At 39.4% G+C, this 25,774-nt stretch overlaps 2 protein-coding genes and 1 pseudogene across 2 annotated transcripts in view; 2 read left to right on the forward strand and 1 right to left on the reverse strand.

Annotated features, from left to right (window-relative positions):
* The window catches only part of LOC145484217 (TNF receptor-associated factor 6-like), a 204,127-nt gene that overhangs the window by 153,646 nt on the left and 24,707 nt on the right, over positions 1–25,774 (forward strand). The window lies entirely within an intron of this gene.
* On the reverse strand, positions 1,618–17,241 carry LOC145484343 (TNF receptor-associated factor 6-like; annotated as a pseudogene).
* LOC145484214 (TNF receptor-associated factor 5-like) overlaps positions 19,231–25,774 on the forward strand; it is an 82,652-nt gene continuing 76,108 nt past the window's right edge. Inside the window, exon 1 of the mRNA XM_081462850.1 lies at positions 19,231–19,415. Within this exon, the coding sequence (XP_081318976.1) occupies positions 19,246–19,415 (170 nt within the window). The 5' untranslated portion in view covers positions 19,231–19,245. The remainder of the gene's footprint in view (positions 19,416–25,774) is intronic.

Below are 25,774 nucleotides of genomic sequence, written 5' to 3' on the forward strand. Positions count from 1 at the left end.
TAACTAAATTCCTGAGAAGACTAAAAGGAGGCCATTTACGGTTTCTTGAATTAAAAAAGCTCGCAATTTTTGACAAGTAATTCAGTCCGCGCGAATTCTCTAAAAAGTGAAGCTTAATACTATGACCAGAAATAATTGTAATCGTTGTTTGAAGGAAATCCCAGTTAGAATTCTACTAAAACAGATACATTACTCACTCTCGCGCGATTTCTATGAGGCGATAGTCGATCTATCTCATGGAAATCTTTAGGTTATACTCCAATTGTTAATTATTAGTAGAATTCTACTAGTATACTAATGCAAATGCTGCAATCTGATTGGCGGAGCTACTCGTGCACTATCAGCCATTAGAGTACAGTGGTTGTCGGTCGTCTACGAAATGCGACGTTTTTCTCGATCGTTTTTCCAACGTTTTGAAGGAAAGTTCAGATGTAAATAGTTAATCAAATTCCTATGGCTTTCCGGGCCCGAAAAGTTTCCGAGCTTTCGAGAAACGGGCCCCTGGCCGGGGACATCGCGCTGTGTTCTTGGGCAAGACACATTACTCTCACAGTACTTCTCTCCATGCACCCAGGTGTATAAATGGGTATTGACGAACTTAATGCTGGGGGTAACCCTGCTATGGATTAGCATCCCATCCAGGGGGGAATAGAAATACCCTTAGTCGCTTCATGCCACTGAAACCGGGATAGGCTTCGGCAAGATAGGCCACTCGTATGCATACTTTACCTTAATTTACATACTAACATCTTCCGCGTTAATGAAACACACCCCAACCCCACTCGTCATTTCGCTAAGGGTTGTCAATTACGGATTTTGATCTCGTTTGGGCTGTTCAGAACGAAACTTCAAGGCTTCACGCAAATAAATGACAAAATAAAACGCTGTCATGTCCTTTTTAACATTTTAGGGGTCAAAAAAGCTCGAGACACTCCCTGATTGGTCTCCTTAAGGGGTTTAATTCACATTTTCCGACAAGAATCCCTCTGACATGGGAGTTCCCCCGAGGTGAAACACATCAGTAAGATATTATAATACAGCAGGATACCCATTTCAACAGAAAGGGAATGAAAAATTCTTCGACATAGCGGGGTTTCAAAATAAAGGCGCTGGTATATTTTCTAAAATTAGTAAGCAATCTAGTGTAACAATCGCTATTTTTATACTTTCTGTAGTATTACTGTGGGGTTGAAGGGTGGTAAGGTGCCCTGGTGGAGTGCACTGGGGCCACTAGGTGTACTTCGCAAATGCCAGGAAATGCCCACCGTGTCAAAGGCTCTGCCACCAAGTCGGCTGTCGCATGTCCTCGTCATAACCCCGATAATGCAGTTGTACTGCAGCTGAGCGACAACGGCAAAAGGGGGGTATCCGGCGCCTTTCAAATAACAGGATATTGTGGCTAAGGGAAGGACACCCTGACAGAAAACCCAGGCCGTCCAGGTTGGGGGTTGGGCATGGGGCCAATCCCCCCATCCCGTCAAAAATTATCGATTACGGAAACCGGAAATTCTAATAAGCAATTTTACATGGGGAACAGCACAACTACTTGCTCAACTCCAAATAATAATTTTATCATATGGGAGGATGGATTGATGACGGGAACAGGTGTAAGCCGAAAGGAAGCCTGTTCTCCGATAGAGTCGTTGGCTACACCCAAATCTATTAGACTTGGCGGAGAACCGCAGAAAAAGAAAGAACAGCATTGGGTTTTGGCTCATGGAGCGAGGCAACAGTGGCTGCTCGTGACCGTGTGACATGGCGAAGGAGAATGTCTGGCCCTATACCCACATAGGGTTATGGTCGAAGAAGAAGTATTACTGTATAATTGTAAAATGTTGTCAAAAGTGATGGAATAAGTACATGTTTATAATACAAACAAAGCGTTAAGGTTGATCTAAATACCTTTCTTTTGCAACCTATCTGTTCATAAGGACAGGAGATTAATGACAATGGACAATCGTTTCTGGTGTGGTCTGGAATCTGAAAGAATTACAAGTAAATCATGGCTTTAATTATAAGAACAAGCGTACTGAACGAATGGAGTTTCTATACGTAAGGTAAGGTAAGGTCAGCAAACAAGTCAACTGGCCCATCAGGCCGGAGCTTATCCTGGTTTCTGTATCATGAAGAATATTTGTACTCCCCCTGGATGAGATGCTAGTCCTTAGTAGGGTTACCTCCAGCATTAAATTCGCCGGTACCCATTTATACACCTGGGTGGAGAGAGGCACTGTGAGAGTGAAGTGCCTCGCCCAAGAACACAACGCGATGTCCCTGGCCAGGGCTCGAACCCGGACAGCTCGATCCGGAGACGAGCGCACTACTGCATCTCCAGACTGCACGGGGGAAAGCACCCCTAACCTTGCTAAGCTTGCTCCCAGGCCACCGATCAGGCTACAGATCAACCACATTACGTGATCAGGAGTTATATGTCACAAATATCAGTCCTACATTTGGAGTTATTAAAAGTCATATTTTATCTGTAGGGTCATATAACTACATGTATTTAAAACTAAGAAATCTCAAGCTCTAATTGACCTCCTTTTTCTCTGAAAATTGAAAGACCATATTTGTTTGGACAACGTAACAGTGACTTGATAAACTGTCCTAAATGATCCTAAAAACGAAAATAATAGACTCTATCATCATAGGCCTGCAATGCATACATCCAGTTGTCTTTTTTCTCTGGCAGTGTTCCCACAATAGGCCTTGACAGTTAGGGATCATGTGACACCCGTTTTTTCTATTAAATAGAACACTTAACTATACAGTGAGAAATGGAAGAAGTCAGAGAAAAAAAGATGGCCTACTTTGATGTCTCTGGTATTCAAGGTAGAGATTAAATGCTTGAAAAACTTAGAAATACCACAGTAGATCTAACCTGTGACTTTTCCATACAAATCCTCTAAGTTTCTGTCTACAAAAGGTAAGCAAAGCCTAGTGCAAGGGTTTCTCCAAGAGGTATCACAGCACTCACAAGTATACAAGGTGTTTACAAGGTTGCTAAGGTAACTGTTGGCACTAGGTTTTCATCCTTGGCATATTGAATTTAATTTACCTTCATCTGGTACTTTGGATGTGGCTTGCTGCAGTGTTCACGTTGGATAATCCTCCATTGACATGTGATCATGTGTCGTTTAAGAATTCTCCTTTGCACAGTGATGTCACAGTTTTCGTCTGTACAGGGAACAAGTACATAACGGCAAGACTTCAAGTGATCCTCTTACACCAATAAATCAACATTACTTCGGTTAAGGTTGAAAGTCACCGAGCACAATGTGTTTTAATGCATTTCCATTACGGTGTACATCCATGGTATTTGAATACTAAAGAGGAAAACTTATTTTATAACCCGTTTTATGGAAGGCGCGGTGGCCTCATGGTTAGTGCGTTCGTCTCCAGATCAAGCAGTCCGGGTTCGAGCCCTGGCCGGGGACATTATGTTGTGTTTTTGGGCAAGACACTTTACTCTCACACTGACTCAGTACCTCTCTCCACGCTACCGAAACCTGAGCTACTGGGAGCTGGTCACATTGTGAGTTCTTAAGCCTGAATATTTATTTCAGGCTTTATTTTCACACCTGTTTAAGTTCTGTACATAACCGGGACAGTCATTCATGTCTTATTACATTTTTCTCCACAGTTCAAATGTATGACCTTTCATATATTTAGTTGCATGTTGATAACATTGTTGTGAGAGTCCTGTAATTGTAGTTTAAGTACATGTGATGCATTTCATTTAACAACAATTTGTTTTTCTTTGGCTTTGGGAGCTGGATCACTGGTTAGTCTGCAATTCAGGGGACACTTCAACAGCTGTGAGTAGTTCTGATAATGTCCACAGTACACATATGTACCTGTTTGTTCCTCAGTTCACCAGTCTAGCCACAACCCTCAGTTGGACAACTGATTGCAAAAGAAAGAATCTTCCTTTCTGTTGCTTTATCTGGAAAGACATCCATGATTAAATTAAGGTAAAAACAAAAATTGTGAAGTTGGGTAACTTACATGGAAGAAGTCTCAATAATAACTCTACATTGGCAGTATCTATATCTACCATATGTAGATACTCAGCTAACTAAAGTACCAGTTTTTAAAAGCCTTAAGATCGAGCATGCAAGCACAACTGAAGTTGTGCTTGCAAATTGAAGTTGTGCATGCAATTAAAATTTATTTAATGATGTTACTGCAGTGGAATCCTGACTGTTGAACTACAATGTACATGTACATTTAGGAGAATAGAAATAGGTAAGAATTGGCAGGTTGAAAAAAATCAAGGGTAAATTTCTCTAACTTGTTTAAAAAGGGAGCAAAAAATTGTTTCAAATACTGAGGGGGTTAAAAAAATTGAGGAAGTTCATTCTGTAAAATTATGACCAGGATAACTTATTCAGTTCAAAATATGATTGCTTAGGATCAGTTCAGATATTATGCTCTGATTCAGATGTCATGCCAAAGTCGTACCAAATTCAAGATTTACCGAAGCCACGTAACTATTCTCCTCGTAACTCCCTGCGAAAACACAATGCCGCCAAATTTGTTAATAAAATTTACGAATTTTGTTTGGCATGGCAGAAGCATGAGGTTTGATTCACTGTTGTGCCAGAGTCGCTAGTACAACAGAGCTTGCCTCACTTTACTGCTTGTCAAACTTAATTCAAAAGTGTATGCTGTACTTCTGCTGTGCCTCTGTCAAACTTTATTCCTGAATTTAGTATGGCACGGCAGAAGCAAAACATCTGAACTGGGCCTTACAATATAGATGACCCTGCATGTGCTCTGGTTGGTCAAAAATCCATGTTTTATCAGAGTATAAAACATAGAAAACAGTGGCGGATCTAGGGGAGGGGTCTGAGGGGCCCGGGCCCCCCTTATTTTGGGTGAAAAGAGAGGAAGTGACTGAAGGAAGAAAAGTCGGCAGGGCAAGTAAAACAAAACACGCAGGTCCCCCCCCCCTCCCCCCCCCCTCCCCTTAGCTCAAAGTCTGGATCCGCCACTGGAAAAAACGTGTTATATTGTTTTTTGCCACATTACCTCTATATCATAACGCAAATGAAGAAGCCAAAGCCGTGTATTACACTGTGATAAACACTCTAGACATTTGAGAACACAAGGGAAATGTAGAAAACACAAGCCACAGGAGAGTGTTGTACCATTTGTGTTGTGTTGTACTACATTTCCAGTGTCCGTCGTGTTTCATCACAGCGTAATACACAGCTTAGGCTTCTTTATTTGTTAAATATGAGATCATTTAGTACCTGGTTTTGGTCCAGGTCCATTCTGTCTGCAGGACAGTTGCAAGATTGGCCGACATCTTCCTGCCTGTTAAAAAGTGTTGACAGAAATAATTTATGAAATAAGTTGGGGTGTCTGGAAAACCCGAATAGCGAACAGCGAATAGTCGCGAATAGCGAACAGCGAAGAGTCCCGAATAGCGAATAGCGAATAGTACGAATAGTCTCGAATAGTGCGAATAGTGGCGCACAGTCTCGAATTGTGGCGAATAGTGGTAAACGGTGGCAAATTAGTAGCAAATCGTAGCAAATAGGGTACCCAGTATCTCGTAGTCAACCTCGCAGCAACGTAGGACGGGATTTTCCCGCTAAAAAGTACAGACACTTATCAGGACGAAAGGTGTTTCTAAACGTAATTCCTTCTGTTTTAACCGCTCCAAAAGCGTAAATACGTCTTTATTGGGCTATCCTTGTGTTTTCTGTTTTCTTAATGTCGGCGATGGACAGCCCGAGCCTGAGTCCGGAGAAGAAAAGGTAATAAATTCAGTGAAATTCTATTGCTTATTTGAATAATTAATTAACCGGGATATTAGACCTAAAGCGGTGACTATTGATGACTATTCGTCACTATTCGCCACTTTTCGCGACTTTCCACCACTATTCGCACTATTCGAGACTATTCGCACTATTTGGGACTATTCGCTATTCGCTATTCGCGACTATTCGCTATTCGCTATTTGGGTTTTCCAGACACCCAATAAGTTGGGTTTATACATGATGATTGTACTTGGTGTTACATTTTGAAATTACAAAACAATAGATCAAATTCTCTCATGACTACATTCTTTTATTTGCCACATTTTTAAAGTGGTTATTGGTTGCAATTAGTAAGTCAGTTAATTGTGGCAGCAACTCGCTATGGCGACCATTGTACTGGAATATCTTGGTTACCTGGAGGGTGTGGTGAGCACAGAGTTCACTAAAAAAAAAAAATTGGAATGACAATCATTTAAGACTTTCCCATGACGCCTTTTACACTAATAAAATGAGAAAATATTTGTTCAGTAACTAAACTTTTCAAGTAGCTGAGAATACCATATTACTTTATACATACCATCAGGGTATAATGTATGTATTAAAACCTGGATCATTGGATAATGCAATTTAAGAGTTTTCATTGGCTTAGCCATCATGAGCTATTATACCATGATCTACAAAATATGGTAAGTGTATGGGTGATATTTTGGGGCATCTTTTTTTTTATTTAAGTCTGGTTTTCTACGTGTATATTTTGGGGCGTTTTTAATAACACAATTATTTCACACACGCTTGTTGGATATGGGGTGATTATAGCTAACTCGACGATACAAGCCTTGTTGGTTATGTACCATGTCATATCCACTGCATGCTTGTGGGATAATTGTCAATTATTTATTGAATTCAAGAGTTTCACTGGCTTAGCCAGCATGGTATATGAGTGACTATACCATGTTAAGCCTGGGCATGATTTCTAGGGGCATTTTTCTATTTTTATTGTATTTTAATTTTCTATATAATTTTGGGGGCATTTTAAATAAGGCAATTATTTGACTTGTGCTTGTTGGATATGAGATGATTTGTCAAAACATGTTCTGGCAGAATATGTTCAAGATGTTCAGGCAGAAGAGTGTGAGTTAACTACAGCACTCCAAACTATTCTTAAAGCATTCTATTGATTTATATGCAATCTTTTTTATGTCAAGTGTAAGTAAAACGAATATTGTAAGATACGTCAGTATTGTGAGTAATATCGGTGGTGTAAGGCCAAGTTCAGACGTCGTACTTCACATGAGCCGAATCAAATGCAAATGAGAAAAATCCTTTGTTCTCCCTCATTAGCATTCAATTCGGCTCATGTGAAGTACGGCATTTGAACAGGGCATAAGTTACGCTAGTACTGTGAGTAGTATTAGTAGCGGGGCCCCTTCAGATACCAGCCTATGGCTGGGGCTACCCTCCCTAAATAAAGATGACTTGACTTGACTAGTGGTGTAAGTAATGGTTGTATTGTAAGTAATGTCAGTAGTGGTGTAAGGGATATTAGTATTGTAAGTAATGTAAGTACCGTATAGTGTAAGTAATGTTAGTATTGTATGTAATTGACTTATGATTAAAAAATGAAAAATAAAAAAATATAGCACTCCAAGCTGCGACTGGCAGTTTGGTTGCTGTGGTGAGGGAAATTGCAAACATTTGGCAACTAAGTTTTATGAACAAGTTGCGAATTTGGCAACTCATGCAGAACAAACGGCTGACTGCTCAATAACAAGGTTTTTTGTAATCATTAGTATAATCAGTAGGCTGCCAACCGATACAATCACAATTTTCTGTCTTCTTTACCCGATTTTTTTTTCTTCTATTTACTTTCCTGAGGGGGTCTGGAAAACCTGAATAGCGAATAGCGAACAGCAAATAGTCCCGTACAAATAGTGCAAATAGTCTCGAATAGTGACGCATAGTGGCAAGTAGTGGCAAATAGTGGCAAATAGTGGAAAATAGTGGCAAATCGCAGCGAATAGCAGGGTACCTAGTATCTCGCAGTCAACCTCGCAGCAACGTAGGGTGGGATTTTCCCGCTAAAAAGCACAGACGCTTATCAGGACAAAAGGTGTTTCCAAGGGCCTGATTACATGGCGAATTTCAGCCTGGCTTCTGAAACAAATTCTCATGATATCAAATTGGCGATTATATGGAGAAAGATTCAGCCCGGGCCGCAATTCAGCCCGGGTTGAAACTCTTACCCCGGTTTGAAAAACCGGGCTAGGATTTTCAGTCTGAAGTCTGAAAAAATCCCATGTAATCGAAACGGAATTTCAGCCCGGGCTGAAAAGCAGGAAATAAGATGGCTGCCGCTACAAAGTAGAAGCGATCTCAGTGGAATAAAGGCGATAAAATAGAGAATCTCTCTAATTTTAAAGCTTAGATGGAATATAAGAGCATCAAGACAAGGTTAAACAGCACGAGGCTGTCAGGGAGGCCATGAACTCGGCAAGCTTGAGGACATATTTTCTTTCTATGCAAGTAGGTCTTTCTGGCTAAGAGACAGGTTTCGTTTCAGTTCCGTCATCATTGTAGGGTGTTACTATCCCAAAAAGTTAAAAATTGAGCGCCAACAAAAGGTCAAACTACGAGAGAAGCAATGCGCCTATTTTCACGATTCGTGTTCTCGGCGCCATTTTGATTCTCTGGAGACTTTTCGCACACAATTTCATATTTGGCGCCGAGACTGATATTTCAGCCCAGGCTGAAATTCGTTATATAATCGCAACAAAATTTCAGCCCCCCCTAGCCGGGCTGAAATTCGCCATGTAATCAGGCCCTAAATGTAATTTCTTCTGTTTTACCACAGCAAAAGCGTAAATACGCCTTTTTTAGGTTATCCTTGTGTTTTCTGTTTTCCTAATGTCGGCGATGGACAACGCTAGCCTGAGTCCGCAGAAGAAAAGGTAATAAATTCACTGAAATTCTGTTCCTTATTTGGATAATTAATTAAAACGGGATATTAGATCTAAAGCGGTGACTATTCATGACTATTCGTCTCTGTTCGCCACTTTTCGTGACTGTTCGCCTCTATTCGCACTATTCGAGACTATTCGCAATATTCGGGACTATTCGCTATTCGCTATTCTGGTTTTCCAGACACCCCTTTCCTGATTAGTACATGTAGCAGAGCTTCTGATATTTCGCGCGGTCGCGGAGCCGCGAATTTCCAGTAAATCCGCGATATCCCGAAAAATTCACTAAAACACGCAAAATACCGCGAAATTCACAGGAAATCGTAACATATTTGAAACTTATCTTGGTTGTTGGGGCTGTTTAGTTGCCGTAAACTTGCAAATTTATCGGGAAACTTCGTCACTGCAACGAGTCAACAACAGCCAAAAACTACCAGGCTTCCTTAGATTACTGTTGCAAACAAACTGGGCACTCACTGACTGGTGACTGTGGCCATGATGTAAAAAGCTTTGCCATTGGCGCATTTCTTGAGCGCATTGTTGTTAAAAGAGCAAATGATGATTTTCGTTAAAGAGAACCTTGTCTTCAAGCAAATACAAACATATATTAAAGTCCAAACGAGTTGCTCAAATTTTCCTGTAAAATCACCGGTTTTACCGAGGCAACACTTATAAGTAGTATGTGTTTCTGTTGCTGTTGTTGTTGCATACAGGCTAACACCCATCATTTTCCGCAAAAATGGCAAAATTGCCGTCTATTTTAGTTACAAACGTTCGTCAAATCAGTGCAAAACCGATCGCTTTCCAGCTAAATCGGCCATTTTTTACCAATCGTTTTAAAGCGAAATTTGCCCCGAAAATTCCCGCGAATTTCCCGCGAAATCGGCCGTTTTTTACGAATTTGTCTCTGGCAATCCCGCGAAATTTGACTATTTTTTCCGAAACCTATCAGAAGCCCTGATGTAGTTAAAGACTACTCAACAACAACAACAGCAACAACAACAACAACAACAACAACAACAACAAAGAAAACATTTGCAAATGAAACAAACTCTCGTCAAAAATGATCTTTTAATAGTTACAATGGTCAGTAGTATTAGCTCCGTGTATTAATCATAAGTTTCCTTCTTTCAAGATGCTTAGACCTTGGCTACCAAGAATTGTCTTAACGGCCACTGTTTCATAGAAGGTGTCACCAAAAGGTGGTTTTTGAAAACCTTAGCCCTGAAATGTCAACTTTATTTCTTGACAAAAAAAGGTTTTGTTGCCATTTAACTTTTGATAGGTGTCACAGTCTGGGCAATTTACACCAAAACAAAATTCCTGTCCAAGAAAACCCCAGAAGAGAAAAGAATTATCCAGCCAAAAATATGGTGGACAAATCTAGAGAAAATATTACACAACCAGGGATTAGCTAGGAGAACATTCTTGCTTCAAAAAATTGACCTTCAACCCACTCTTTTCGTCCTTCTCAAAAGTATAATGGATCTATTATCAGCTATTATGTGGCATTTTGTGAATATCCCCTCACCCCCCACTGTGGCATAAAAGTACATGGATCAATCCAAAACAGTACGATCCCAATTATTGCTTTTCTCCTTGTATGGACTCTTGAATTTAAACCCACGCTAATGAAAAATTGCCCTGTAAATAACGAATACCTTACAACTGTTAAACTAAAATGACATTTCGTCATGATATCTTCAACCCTGTGTGTTTTAAAAACCTCACCTTCTAAAATGCTCCTCGAGGCATGCTTTGCAAAACCTGTGGCCGCATCTAGTCAGTACAGGCTCCTTAAGGTGGCTCCATAGGGCAATCATTTATGGCGTTGCGCGCGCAAGTGTTATGTTTTGAATGCTGTTTTGCATTTACTTTCACACCTGGTCCTCTCAAACTTATTGCATGTAACAAGCAATGATGAAATAGCGTTTTGCTATCATCTCTGTCAAAATTTTGAGATTTAGTCTTAAATTATAAATGCCCAAACAAGTGCGTTTTTTACTGTTTTTATGGCTTTATTTGTGATTTTCATGAATTTCCTTCGGTGAAATCTTCCAAAAGTTTTACATCACATCGCTTCCAGCAGGATACGAATTTTTTACCACGAAAAAAGTAGGGTTTGTAAAGGCAGTTTTTTCGATATTTTCAAATTTATGTCTTTTACCGCTGCAAAAAATCTGGTCTTATAGATTTCCCTGAAAAACGAGCTCCGACTAAAGTAAAATATTTACTACCAATCTGCCAAATTTTACGGAATTTCACCGAAGGAAACGCGAGAAAATTCACTGTCAGTTTTGCTTTTTGTGATCATGTTGCCGTAATAAAATATCGAAAAACACTGACGTTTTCCTCTGAGCGCGCGCAGATTACTTCCTCAGCGCTCGCGCGATCGTAAAACTATAGGGAACCACCTTAAGCGGTAAATGACATATTGAACACTGTGCATCTGTGCATCATCGGCATAACCTGGAGGAAACTCGGACTGGAGCCCAGAGTCTCTCTGACTATGAATTCATCCGCTGTCCGAGTAGCCAGAGAGACTTCGATGAGGTGCGATGTATGCATGAACTCCGTTGGACGATTAGAAAATTGCGAATTCGAAGTTGCAAGAAGTTAAAAATGAGACCGTGGAGGTGGCTGTATCCTGAGGCTGGGCGCGGAGTGCGAGAAAAAAGTGTAACTGGCCAGAGGGTGTCTGGCGACTTCCGCACGCGAATTAAAAACGTCGTTTAAACTACTAGTGTTTAGTCCTCCATTAAGTAGACGGTCGAGTGGTGTCAACTTGTGTCGACTCGCCGCATAACCTGAAAGCATTGTTGGGTGCATTGTAAGGTTGTATTTAGAAGAAGAAATCAGTTAAGTAGTCAGTTGTCAGAAGTTGCTGTACTGACAAGCAGAAGAAGAAGAACAAACTGCAAAGCTGTAAGAGTCCTAACACCTCTAGTTGTTACAGAGTGGGTGCCGTAACCACTAAGCAAACCAAGAATGCAGAAATAGCTTGTGAACAAGTTCCTTAGTCATGTAAATGGTTCATGGGGAGGGGGTGGAATGGTTGTTCTATTTTGTAAAACGTTACCGCAGTTGTGGGAAATATTCCTTCTCATAAGGAGAATGAATGAGCCTGTGATGGCAATTCGAGGCAAAAGCTTTCATAACTAATTATACCAATCGAGTTGTGCATGTCTTTAAAGTTTTTTTTATAAATAGTTTCGTTCATAAATGTTAAAACTTATCTATATTTTTGGTCACGCTCTTAAAGTAAACAGTCGTTGCTATGGCTGTTGCTTATACCACTGTGTACTTTCCTTAAATTTCACACTCATCTGGAAGAAAATTCCGCAAGATCGTTTCAAAAATGTTTTTGAGAAGTCCTCAAGGGTAAGTCTTGTATTTCCAAGAAATTGAATTTTTCAAGAACATCACCATATTTTAAGGTACCATACCCCCTTAGCTATACAGGATGATTGATTTTTGTTTTTGGAAGTAACTTGCCTGAGGCAGTCGCACAATCCCAACTCAAGTATTTCAGGTCATAATTTAAGTGAGTCTGTGTCTGACCTCAGGAAGCCGTTCAATTTCGAGTGTTTTTTCCAAAATGGCAGAAGCTCCCGCAAATCAGTTACCCATGGGTTATGACGAGGACTTTGTATGTGAAGTCGAAGGTGATTTGGAATGTTCAATATGTCATTTAGCACTAAAGGAGCCTGTTCAAACGAGATGTGGCCACCGATTTTGCAACGATTGCCTCGAGGAACATTTTAAAAGGTAGGGCTTTAATAAAGATACAAATTAATAGTCGCCATGACGTTAGATTCCTTCGTCGATTTATTACATGTATAAACATAATCATAAAATCAACTACACTGTATATCAAGGTAGCAAACGCAAATTCTGCCGAATCGTAGGATTTGCAATGGAAAAGTATGCATTAGAAATGTGGACTTCAACATTAGCCATGCTGATGGTCTGTTGCGGGGCTCACACAGATGTCTCGAATGTCAGGTGATCCGGTACTCGATCAACTCAACCAAATGTCTGGTGTTCAGTGCTTCGCGATGCATTTTTTACGTTAATCGTATACTGTACATACGGATCTATGGATTTCGGTTAGCCTTGCATCTTCCTACGGTAAAATACAGAAATCAATAGAGTAAGAAACTGAAATATATTCAAGAGGCGAAGCGAAGAAATAGGCGATGCGTAGAAACTACTATTGTTAGCTCAGAACGGATGCAAATTTGTCACTCACGCAGATGCAAGCAAATTGAGTTGTCAACGACCAATATCGATTTTATCGATTTTCCAACGTATGGACTTTGAAATGTACTTCGATTTTCTTCGATTAATACTCGCTGCGGTCAGCACCCGTGTAACCGAGTCATTGTTACTAGCTGTTTGGAAGACGTTGAAGCTGTAACTATGGCTGTAATGATCAATAAATTCAAGCTGGCTGGATAGCGCATTGAGGCTATATTTACGGCGAGTGACTGAATCTTATGCAAGCGAAACTTGAGCGAACCTATGGAACCTATGAGCACTCATATCAGCAAAACTATGAATCAAACATAAGAAAGATTAAAAATTGAGCTGTAACCAGGATAAGAGATAATATTAAAAAGTTAAGAGCGTAAACCTCGCGTTAAATAAAATATCGTATCGTAAAAACGCTCCCTAGCTGAAAGAAAAACATGAGCTCTTGGCTATCAGTTTATAGCCTTAAACGAATAAAAAAATGTGTATGCGCGAAAGGAAAATATAAGAAAAGAGTGCGAAAAGATTTAAAAACTGAAATACAATAGAAGTGTGAAAAAAGCACAAAAGAATGTAAATGACATCTAAATTACATTATAATATAGATAGTATTCTATTCGCAAACATTCATATTCATGCTCAGTTGTAATAAGGTGTGGAAAAAATGACTGATCACCGCCCAACAGCCTTCACTGTTCCTTTAATAGTCGTTAATTGTTGCACACCGGCATTCAACCTCTTACAACTCTCCCCAATCCTCAGTTCTCAAATATCTCCATATATAACTTAAAACCTCTAAGTACAGTGAAACACACCTGTGCATTTTATAATTATAATCAGCGTGAATATGCAAATTCGAGGTTGTTTAGCATGATTTCAAGGTTCTTGCAGCCACGTGTGTTGGCCTGCATGACGATTTTAGCGTGATCAAATAAATTCGCTTCGAAATGGCCGAGATTCTCGTCCAGGACAAACTGAAAACGATTTCAAAGATCCTGAAGATCGATTTCGGGAGAAAAACAACTCAGAAGGTATCGTACGAAATTCTGAAGTATACGTCTAGAAATTCGAGGCCATTGTGGTTCAATTGCAACTAATGCACCTATCAATATTAAGATGAGTTTCTTTTGAAGCTTGATGACGATGGTGAAGTAGATGAGAGGTTTAAACAGTAGGTGAAATATAATCTTATGTAGATATACATGTATTGTTACTAGGCTAGCAGGGCCGCTTCGATCGATCGAGCTGAAAATTGTGAAAAACTATTGTTAAACCTTAATAAATATTGCTTACCTGAACTCCAGTGGTGGTTCTTTCGTGGTCTGTAAGGTTTTCTCAATCAATCCTTATTTGCACTCACTCTTGCTGAAAAAAATACAATGTTCAATGAAATTATTATATTTCTAACGGCTTTGTTGCGTTTCCATCGAGTTATAGTTCCACCGTTTGCCCTAGCTCTCTTTGAAAATTTTTTTAAGGTTGGGTACTCGAGCCGAACGCCGAGCGGGCCGCTTGACGGAAAGCGGCCGTAAAATCCCCTCAAGGGCTCTGATTCACGTAGAACACAAACGACAATTCTGCTACCCATTCTTGCTCTTCATCAGAAATCCATCTTCACGGAAAGGGAATTAAAGGTCGCCAATCTCTAAAGACTTTTTCGTCGAGACACTTCGACAGAGGCGTTTTAGGTTTTTCGTGTTAACCAAACCGTTGCAAGAAAGCTAAGTTATAAAGCCGCAGGTTCAAATTCCTTACACACATGGAGGGTGACGGACCGTTACTCACAATAACAGTAATGCTAATTGTCAGTTACAACAGTAATTTTTCGACCGTCGCCTTCCGGGTGTGTCAGAAATTTGAACCTGACGCTTGGTCACTTAGCTACTAAGTAAAAATGCTTGGTTGTTTCACAGACTTTCCTTACGAGAAAACACGGCGTTTTTATTTCTGTAATGAACCTAAGGGTGAATTTTACATTTCTACTGATGATTGTGAACAATGGACGTTGATCAAGTACACAGCTGTCAAACTTTGTTTCACATACATACTTAATTATCTACATACTATCCATTTCCTTTTTTATCTTCCCCAAAGAGGTTTTTTAAAGACAAAAATCCCAGACTAAAAAAGAAACCAGCTACTTACAGCAATACTGAACGCGAATATTTCATGACCGGATAAAAAAGAGAAAATATCGTTAAGAATCTATATATGAAATCCGTGATCCATAATCACTTGAGGCTATCATAAGATAGTACATGACTGGATTTATAAAAACCGTGTCAATACTTTGAACCAAATCACCCATATGCACTTGATTTCACGACTCCTAGGGGCCTTAAAATCACGCCAAGCGACGAAAAGAAAAAAAAGAGAGAGAGAGAGAGAGAGAATAATAATAATAATAATAATAATAATAATAATAATAATAATAGATTTATATAGCGCCATATCCATGGCTCATGGCGCTTTACAGTAAAAAATGTTATTAAAAATAAAATTTACATTAAAAATTTACATCAGTGATAAAAAATTGAAATAGCTAAGCTGTAAAAATGAAAGTAAAACTAGGAATCATTAAAACCTTTAAATAAAAACTGACTAACTTAACTAAGTGGCTGACTAACTAACTAGCTAAACTATCTAATCTACTAATTAACTAACTAACCAAAAGTCTAGTTATAAAATTTGTTAAAAAGATATGTCTTTATACAAGTCTTAAAATCTGATAGCGAGCCGCTCCCTCTTATATTGTTCGGAAGAGAGTTCCATAGGCTAGGCGCTACAAAAGAGAAACACCTATGACCATAGCCTATTAACTTGACAGGTGGTACTTTCAAGAGGTTTTTGGAGGAGGATCGAAGCATAAGATGTGAAAAATAAGAGAGTGGAGGAGAAAAAAAGCCTGACATTCCTTTTAATTTTTGTAACATCTACTTAAGAGGACGCTTTTGCAAGACGCGATTTCTTTAGCACTGTTCTCATGAATCCAGGCATACATGTTTTCGGTTGTTTTTTTAATCGCTGTAGACAAGCGCTTTACTTGAAGAATAAGCCTCATAAGATGGCCTGGCTCGAAAAATTGTCGAAGATCGCGCGATTTATAAGCTTTCGATCAGCCCGCATGAGTGAAAAAAAAAACTGAGGGATTATACGAAATAATTAACATGGAAAAATTGAACTAGTGAGAAAAGAAAAGATTCTTATTTAGTTGCCTTCTCTGAACCTTTTTTTTCTGCTCTTACATTTTCTTTACGAACACAATTATGACTCAACTAGGAGATACATAAACAACTTACGTGAGATTGTAACGCAATCAACTTTTTTCAATACTTGAGGTCGGGGCGGGGGTGCGGGGGCTGGTAGCTACCTTTGATCTCGCCGCCTTTCTGGTTTTTACGATCGTCCCAGTAAAGAAATCTGTCAATCATTTGACAACCGTAGCGAGCATGCGCAAAACGCGAACATAACGTGAAGGAACGCTGGGTTTCGCCGCCATTTCTGTCCAGGATTTGCCTTCGACTCGATAATTTTTCTATTCGCTCTTGGTGCTTTTTAGCAACAACTCTTAGACCGTCAGGACTAAGAGAATTAGAATTATTCGGATTAGCGACACTTTTTTTCTTCTGAGCGCGGTGAAATTTACATTCTTGGTTGCTGTATCTGGAAGATAACTATATAGCATTGTAGGCTACTTTTATTTTGCTGTGGAAATTTTAAAGCTCATTACCTCCAATCTTCACACCGACGAAAGAGAAGATTTCCTTTGCAATTATTATTCTCTAATTTCTGTGGAAAATGGCGATGTCGAACTGTTTCATGTCTGCCATCATATATCGCGAAGCCTCTGAATGTAAGTCTGAAATATTTCCGAACTGTTCAGAGTTGTATATTTAAATTTGAGCTTACATTAAATAAGCTTTTCTATCTACAGTTTCATCCGTCTTAATACACTTATGAAACACTGCATTTACTTTATGTTTCGTCTGTGATACGTTGAGTTTGAAGTCCTTCTACGAGTGATTTAAATCATGAAACTTGAATGCAGTTACAGGTCACCCAGCAAGATTTGCATGTTTCAATGATGCAGTCGAGTGATAGAAATGTTTTTGGAAACCTCCATTCCTTAATGTTCAGTACCAGTTTGAAGTCTCAAATTTGAAAGCATTTTCCTTCTTGAGCTTCTGCATGGGAATGTCCAAAATGGAATTGCTGGGCACAGACTCAATGCGAACTTTTACTATGTCGAGGTATTTCATTTACAAGCTATTTACAATTTCTTGGCCTGTGGAAATAAAGAAAGCAGCTTCTGCTCACATACTTTGGCATAATTTGTACTGGTAGTAAACATCAGTTTTATTTGTGTGGTGGAAGAAAACTCTGTCATACTTCTGGATGTCAAAATAGGGCTGCCATACATTCATCTGTAAAGGCAGATATGAAATAGACCCAGAGAAGGCAAATGAGCCATGTTACCTGTATTTGTGTGCTGGCTAGTAATGAGGTAGACAAGCAAAACGATTATTTATCCAGAAAACTGGACAAACCCGAGTCAACAGAACCTACACAATGTTGAATTAGGCCAATTTTGATACTTGGCTCCAAGGTTTTGGAGAATATCAAGAAGTTGTATCATTTGCAAGGGATATTTGTTTTATTTCTTTAAGGCAAAGAGATGAGTAAGGATTTAAGCAAATCAAATTTGGCCTAACGTGTTGGCGATCAAAAGCTACTTCCTTTAATGAAAGGACAGTTAAATAAGACAATAATGAAGGCTAAAATAAAGTCAGATGAATGCAGTCTTAAATAGCTAGTACTTGTCTCAAATGGCAAATCTTGGTGCAATAGAGGACCATTAACCGTTTGAAAACTGTTTCAGAGGCAGCATAAAAACATTGTGCCAGGGACTACAGAAAAGGCAACAAAGTGAGGTAGTAAAGTGAAACTTCCTGCGCAGTCTCTATCACAACTACTTGATGGGGCCCATTATTTAAACAGTTAAGTCCAGAAGATCAAAACAAATGTCTGAGAGTAATTATGAAGAAACAAAAACATAAATTATTAGTATCAGATATGGACCAAAGAGATGGTGATGATTCTCAATTCTCCCGAGGAACCTATCCAGTATTCACATTGGTAAATAATGCCAGATGGTTTATCTGAAACTGAAACAGACCTCTTTTATGAAAAGTTATTAGGTGACAGGCAAAAGCCTCAACTTAACGTAATAGAAAAGCGCCGTACCTACTGTTCTCACTATAAAACGTGCTATAACTCTGTATAACCCGGTCAGTTAATTGAGTACAAACAGAAGGCTCGCGAAGTTGGAGTCCAGAAATACAGAAATACTTCAGTTTATCCGTCGATATTACACTACTACACACACAAAAGAATGCTCGAATGAAATATTACACCGTGATGACTGCAATCTGCCTCACACTGAAATAAACATCCACATTGCTTCCTAGTGGAGTTCCCGCTCGCATGCTTACAGTGCAATATTTATCCCCGCTCCCTCGAAATGTCCAGAATTTAGATGTAGAGCAACTAGAACTTTTCCTTAGATGTTTGAACCTGAAACAAGCAAAACGTTTACAACACTTTACAAACGCTTTCCGCTTACGGAAATCCGCCATGTTTCTTTCCCACGAATCAGTACTTAGTCTCGTTCGGCCAAATTTCTTAACTGGGGTGATCATAGAAACTCGGTTCCAGGCCTCGCTGCCAGCCCCCGCTGCTTGAGGTCATGATTTACGTAGGGTTTAGTTTGACCATAGTTATCTATCTTGTCAGGTTTGAAGTGTTTCTCGCAAGTAAATATTGCGTCGTTGTCTATCAACCTCTGAAACTCGGCGTTCTTCTCACGGGTCTTCGTAATCTCGCCAAGCCATGCTTCCCTCCACTTCTTGTGCTTTGGATCTTTCGCTGCTGGTAGCTTGAATATGCCCAGACCTTTCGTTCTCCGACACGATCCGTAGCCTCAAACTGCACAATTTGCGCCAGAACTACTCATAAGTAAGTTTTCTTTCGAATCTGGTAACTCAGCAAGTCCGAAAACGATTTAAAACACGCTAAGCTAAAGACACGCTATATAAACTTCGAAACCGGACGCTATCTTGAAATATTGTGTGCAGGCTCAATGTCACGTGACATTGAAAATCGTAAACAAAGACATATCTCTTTGAAGTTCGCCGAGTTTCCTAACCAGTCTCCTCTACTAACTATGGTTTGACCCCAGGAAGCTTTCACTTTCAATTTACAACATGGCGGAAGCAGCAAGAAATCAGCTACCTTCGGGTTATGACGAGGACTTTGTGAGTACAGTTGAAGATGATTTGCACTGCTCGATATGTGATTTGCCGTTCAAGGAACCGCTTTTAACGAGATGCGGTCACAGGTTTTGTAAAGAATGCCTCGAGGATTATTTTAGAAGGTACGGGTTTCTTAACGTCATTAGGCTACAATGTCCTGTAATCTTATATCTTCATAGCTTTCCTTTTGGCGTCTTTTTTTCTATTAGTGACAGAAGCGTAAGCTTAAGCGAAAGAAAAGATATATGAAAAGAAGCTCTCGTTCATTCGGTGCTTACTGCTATGTTTTCCAGCTTCTTGTTTGGATTGTTATGTTTACGATTATGTATGCGTGCTTTAGTTGGCGCCGCCAATGAAAATTTGGATTACTTAGGTTACTTTAATATATCTTAACTTCTTGAAATTGTCTTTCCCGGTTTTGGTCCGTTGTAGCTATTCAATGGGAAGATATGAATTGGATAATAACATTCATCCGTGAGTCTGTCTGTGTTCAGTCTTGCGGCTTATGCAAATGTGACCGTCAGCTCATTGAAGGGTATCAAGATGAGATGATAATTGACGTCCAGCTTTCTGCTTCATTAGATGGCAGAGGTGGTTTGAATGCTAATGTTCAGTTAGCTATTACAGTGGTTATTAGTGACAGCAATTAATCTGGCATAAAGCAGATAAACTTGATTTGCTTTTATGAAAGATATTTCCTAGCGACTTTTCCTACGTCTTTTGGTACGTCTGCTGAGACCAAGTGGAAGGGGGTGGGGGGAGCTTTTGAGACGTTCATCCTGTATTAAAGTCACAACGATGAGACCTAAAGCATTTACAGCACGTCCGAAAATATTTCCCTTGAGGTTAATACCATAGAACGTTGACGTAACATGACGGCAAACTAACGCAGTTATTTTCGAACAGAAGTAAGTTGGCTTTTATAATTATGGGAAACCGTGAAAGATGGCTCGAAATAGTCAAAACTGATAATGAAAGCTAAAAATAACAAGGAAGCTAAGAGTTACTGCAAGAGCCTTGAAATTTTACCCACAAAAGGAAACAAGAAAATTCAGAATTTAAATACACAAACAAACACGGTTGCAGTGGAAATATCAAGATCCCCAAAGAATGACATGTCATACCAAATTGTTTCCAGATACACTCTAGGAAAATTCGCCGAATTTGGAGTTCATTGCATTGCTTATATGCTGTTAAAGCCACAAGTATTCAAAATTGGTGTGGGACTCAGAAGCCATCCCGCTATGGTAAAAACACTAGACAGATATTGTAGGGTAGTGTCTCCAAGTATATGAGCCAGGCTCAACATTTAATGTAGAAGTTTTTTTTTTTTATTACTTGGAGAGTCCGTAGCTATAAAGACTATAGACTCCTATGGGACAAATCTACCATAGCAGATTCTTTAAAAATAGTGTAATGAGCCCCTCTTTCTTCCCTTCTTGACGCTCACTGTCGAGTCTAGTTTCTCCTTTCAACGTGTTTATATTTTTCGTTATCTAACAGCATCGTTAGCAGCCGTCTTTAAATTCTTAGGTCAAACATCTTAATTTATCCCTTTCACACTAATTAGTCTCCTTTCTTAGCTTAAATAGTTTTACCCCTTTTTTTGGTTCGCGCCTTCATCCTTAATTATTCTTGTTAATATCTCACTTATACTATTGCATATTCTCATTTTGTTTCTCACTATACAACTGACGATGGATGATGATGTCTCATCCGAAACATGTATTGTTTTCATTAAATAACGAATTTCAAAAACATCGTGTGGTTCATCAAAACCATATATTACTTCGTGCTGCTACGAAGCCTCGGTATTATTATTATTATTATTATTATTATTATTATTATCATCATTACTAACGCGTATAGCATGTGACCTAGAGTGGAAATGTCTGTTATGAGTTTTGCTATTTCTTGATATCTCTCTGTATTTTACCCGAGAAGGTGGACACTATTTATTTTATGTGTGCTGCTAAAAACTTCATAAGACTACAACCCTGGAACACCCGTTTTTAACAATTATGGTAACGCGTCAATTCTTATTCGTGCAAAAACCTGCTACGTCCGCCATATTTCTTTAGGATTATTTAAACAAATCAGCCTGTTCGTATGAATAGGACAATCAGCAAGAGTGTTAGTTCAGCCTTGGCCAGGTTAGTGGAGAAGGCCCTGGGGACGAAGCTGGTTTAGCTTGGTTTGCATTTTCAATTTACAACGTGACATGACAGAAGCTCCAAGAGATGCGCTACCTTCGGGTTGTAACGAGGACTTTATGGATGAAGTTTACACCCGCTTTCAGTGTTGCGTGCATAGGCGACATATTTCGACTATCTCTCGACATTCCATCTTTCGACATGCTATGTAAACGGCTGAAATACCGTTTACCTGTGAAACTAGCAATTTTTCCGGTTATTAGCGGAACAAATGACAAGTATATGATAATTACTGACCTCAAATGAATGAAGAGGATTGTGGACTCCCGATTTACGGGATAATTCAAACGATTTTCGTGTAGTCGATTGGATTTCAATAGTGACTTCTGGTAGAATTTGGCCGCTACCGCTCCGTTAATATTCGAAAGATGTAAACATTCAAAGCAGTCGATTTATCCCTCACAGAATGTTTTCTTGATGCTCCTAGCCTTAGTTTGATGTCAAATAAATCCATCCTTCATTATTAAAAGTCGAGTTCGACCGTAAAGAAGCCACTTGTGCTTACATTTTGACGTAGGTCAGGTTACATAGCATGTCGAAAGATGGCATGTAACACTGAAAGCGGGTGTAAGACGAGAATCTTTGTTTGATATATCATTTGGGTGTCTGGAAAACCCGAAGAGCGAATAGCGAATAGTCGCGAATAGCGAATAGCGAATAGTCCCGAATAGTGCGAATAGTCTCGAATAGTACGAATAGTGGGGAACAGTCGCGAAAAGTGGCGAATAGTGACGAATAGTCGTCAATAGTCACCGCTTTAGATCTCATATCTAGCGTTAATTAATTATTCAAATAAGCAACAGAATTTCAGTGAATTTATTACCTTTTCTTCTCCGGACTCAGGCTAGTAGGCTGTCCATCGCTGACATTAAGAAAACAAAAAACACAAGGATAACCTAAAAAAGACGTAGTTTGCATCGCCAATATAAATTTGATCAACAGACTGATCTAGAGTTGCCGGCTATTCAGTTGGCTGAGAAATGATAGGATATTCAGTCCTTGTTTTATGCAAATGTTCCGTTTGATGCGATCTCGATCAAGCGTAACAAGATCATATCATGTATGGCTTTTGCTTTATACGACACTTTTTCCTTACATTTAGCATCAGTTCGTTATATCGATTAAGTTCTTTAATTGCTTCTGGAAAAATTTATTAAACGAACAAAATGACGGCGAAAGGAGAAGCATGACTGATTTTACACGTTGGTGGAATTAATTTTGTTTCGTTTTCTCAGAAACGAAACGGTATAGTTTTCAGTTCAGCGGGTGAACTATTTAAATAGTGGAGGTAATATCCAATCAGAGTAAAGTTCAAAATTGACCCATTGTTAATGTAAATACGGCGGTAAAATTTGCGCAAAATTCGCTGCATCGCAACAAAATGTGGCATTTGCAACATTTCAATTGTTGGCTTGTACGAAAATAGAGTTTTACGATTGAAACTCTCGTTTCTCGTTATTATGTTACACACATACAAGAAAAAAACACAAACTGGATTGCTAATCGGATAGTTGTAGTGAAAAGGAAGTATGTTTTTGAGGTACAGACACCGGTACACCACGCAATTTGTCCACCAATGCGATATTTTAAGACGATGGAAGCAGTTAGTATTGTTTAGTTTTGTTTTGTTTCAGAGTGATTTATTGATATAGTGAGTATGAATGTTATCGGGGCAACGCTTGTAATTGACAAGGTAAACATGTTCAGCAAAAATAACTTTTGAAACTAGATTTAATTTCGTGCCACGGAAATAAAAATACCAAACATACAGAAATAATTGGCGACTTAATGGTTCTAAGTCAGAATGAAACAATGCAAATTAATGCTTATTTCGTGGTCTCATATTAAACAATTATTGGATGAGGTTTTTGTGATATCACAAAAACCGAATCTAACAAGTGTTTTATTATACTTTGAACGAAAACAAGAAGCTATTTCTCAGAAAGAAATGTTGTTTCGTTTCCGCAAAGATATTCAAAGTCTGAGAAAGGCCGGGGTTTTGATATCTTGTGCATGAGAAGTCCTGGGGTGAAGGGGATATATGCTAATGCGCCGCTTTGCACCGCACTGATCTGCTCAGTTGCCAGAGCCTGGGGTTTTTCGTCCGGGTGAGGTTTAGTACTGAACCTATTGTAAAAGAGACAAGGCTAATTAATTTAAGTTGTCTACACATGTATCAGTTATTACAGTCAACGCGCTTCGAAATGTATTTACTTGTGATACTTCACTTTGACTCTGCCCTAGGGGAGGAGGGGTGCTCCCTTATATCGGTTATATAGGGATGTCCAGCGTCAGAGGGACATGTTTTTTTTTAAGACATCATGTGTTAGTCAGAAGTAGAGTATCGACATTGGTCATTTTGGTCTCAAACTGGGTATGGTTTTTGCACTCTAGTCTTGAGTTAGGTATGTTTTTTTAGAGGAAGCTACTTTTTTTCATCATTATCGATAAGATCAGCAACTAACTGCCATTCACAATACCTTTAACATCATTCTGAACTAGAGAACTACGGCAGGTCTGAAACAGGGTATTAATTTAAGGGTCAGGCCATAAATAGGTTAGATAAATCGCAGACTTTGGTCTTAAGTAGGGTAAGTACTTTGGGAAGCGGGCCGCACAGCCCCACCAAATTTTTCAAAAATTCAAAGTATTGTGTGTGAGGCTAAATTGCTGGTTTTCACTTGACGTCACCAAAATTCAAACTACAAAACTATTGATCCTCCTGACATTTTGCTTCCATGATGTATAAGAGCAGCTGAAAACTAATATCCATACAAATTTTTGCTCCGAATGGGTTCTTGGTTTTATGATAGACTACGCTTGAATTTCTAAACTTTTGCGTGACGCGGCATTTACATGACGGCCGAGAGAGCTGTCACGTTGGTTAAAAATGTGACTTATTTCGGAGAATTTGGCTATCTGAACAGTTCATGTATTAGAAAAAGTATTATTTTAATCTTTTTGAGTTCCTCGAGAGATAAATGCATGCTTTTGTAGCAAAATTCAGTGACAGATGTTTCTGTTGGTTTGCGGCCGCTATGTTGGTGCCCATCCCCGGGATGGGCACCAGCATGGCGTCTCCATACAAATCTCTATAAATTTGGGTAAAAAGGTTTCTCCGCATATCTTGCATACGAAAAATTGCTGTGACCTGAATCTTGGCGAGAGTCTTTGCATATTTACCTTCCTTCTTTTCTCAGGTTCTGGATTTTATCTATTGAACGGTTTTGATTTTTATTTTGATCTATTTTGAATGGCGTGACACTGAAAACCAACAATAAAGCTAAGGCCCAGTTCATACGTCGCATTTCTGCCGTGTCGAATTCAATTCAATTAAGTGCGGCAGAAATGCGACTGTCGATTCATACGTCGCACTTGTGTCGCACTTAATTCAGAATTTGTACTGTCGGGTATATCGGCCAGCGGAAAATGTTTCAAACGGAGGGTATTTAATATGGCGGACGAAAATACTGAGCGACGAAGGACTTTAATTTTGCGAAAAATTGACCGCCAATGGAACGAGAAGGACAAGGCTGACAACGGAGCAGTATGTGTTACAATATGTTCAGGTTGCATTGGGTCGAGAATGGCCAAGTTTCCTCTTATTCTTTGACGGGAAAACATTTACGCATGCTCAATACATTACTATAATGTATGCATTAGATTCGACACGGCAGAAATTCGACGTCTGAATCGGTGTCGCATTTCTGTCGGATAATGCGACAAGACCAGTCGAACGTGCGGCAGAAATGCGGCACCCGATTCAGACGTCGAATTTCTGTCGAATTTAATTCGTTGAATTGAATTCGACACGGCAGAAATGCGACGTATGAACCGGACCTAAGGCCCAGTTCACATACTGCTCACATACTGCTCCATTGTCAGCCTCCTCCTTCTCGTTCCATTGGCGGACAATTTTTCGCAAAATTAAAGTCCTTCGTCGCTCAGTATTTTCGTCCGCCATATTGAATACTCTACGTTTAAAACATTTTCCGCTGACCGACATACCCGACAGTATTAATTCTGAATTAAATTCGACACAAGTGCGACGTATGAATCGACAGTCGCATTTCTGCCGCACTTAATTGAATTGAATTCGACACGGCAGAAAATGCGACGTATGAACCGGACCTAAGAGGAAAAAGCATCTGACGCATAATTTTTCCATTTCTGTGCCGGGCAGTCCTTGATTCGAATGGGTGCGGCATTCTACGTTTCGTTGTCAGTGACGCAGTATATTTTTCTTTTTCAAAAAAAAGGACGCCTCA

The sequence above is a fragment of the Orbicella franksi genome, chromosome 4, assembly GCF_964199315.1.
Source record: "Orbicella franksi chromosome 4, jaOrbFran1.1, whole genome shotgun sequence".
NCBI classification, from domain to species: domain Eukaryota; kingdom Metazoa; phylum Cnidaria; class Anthozoa; order Scleractinia; family Merulinidae; genus Orbicella; species Orbicella franksi.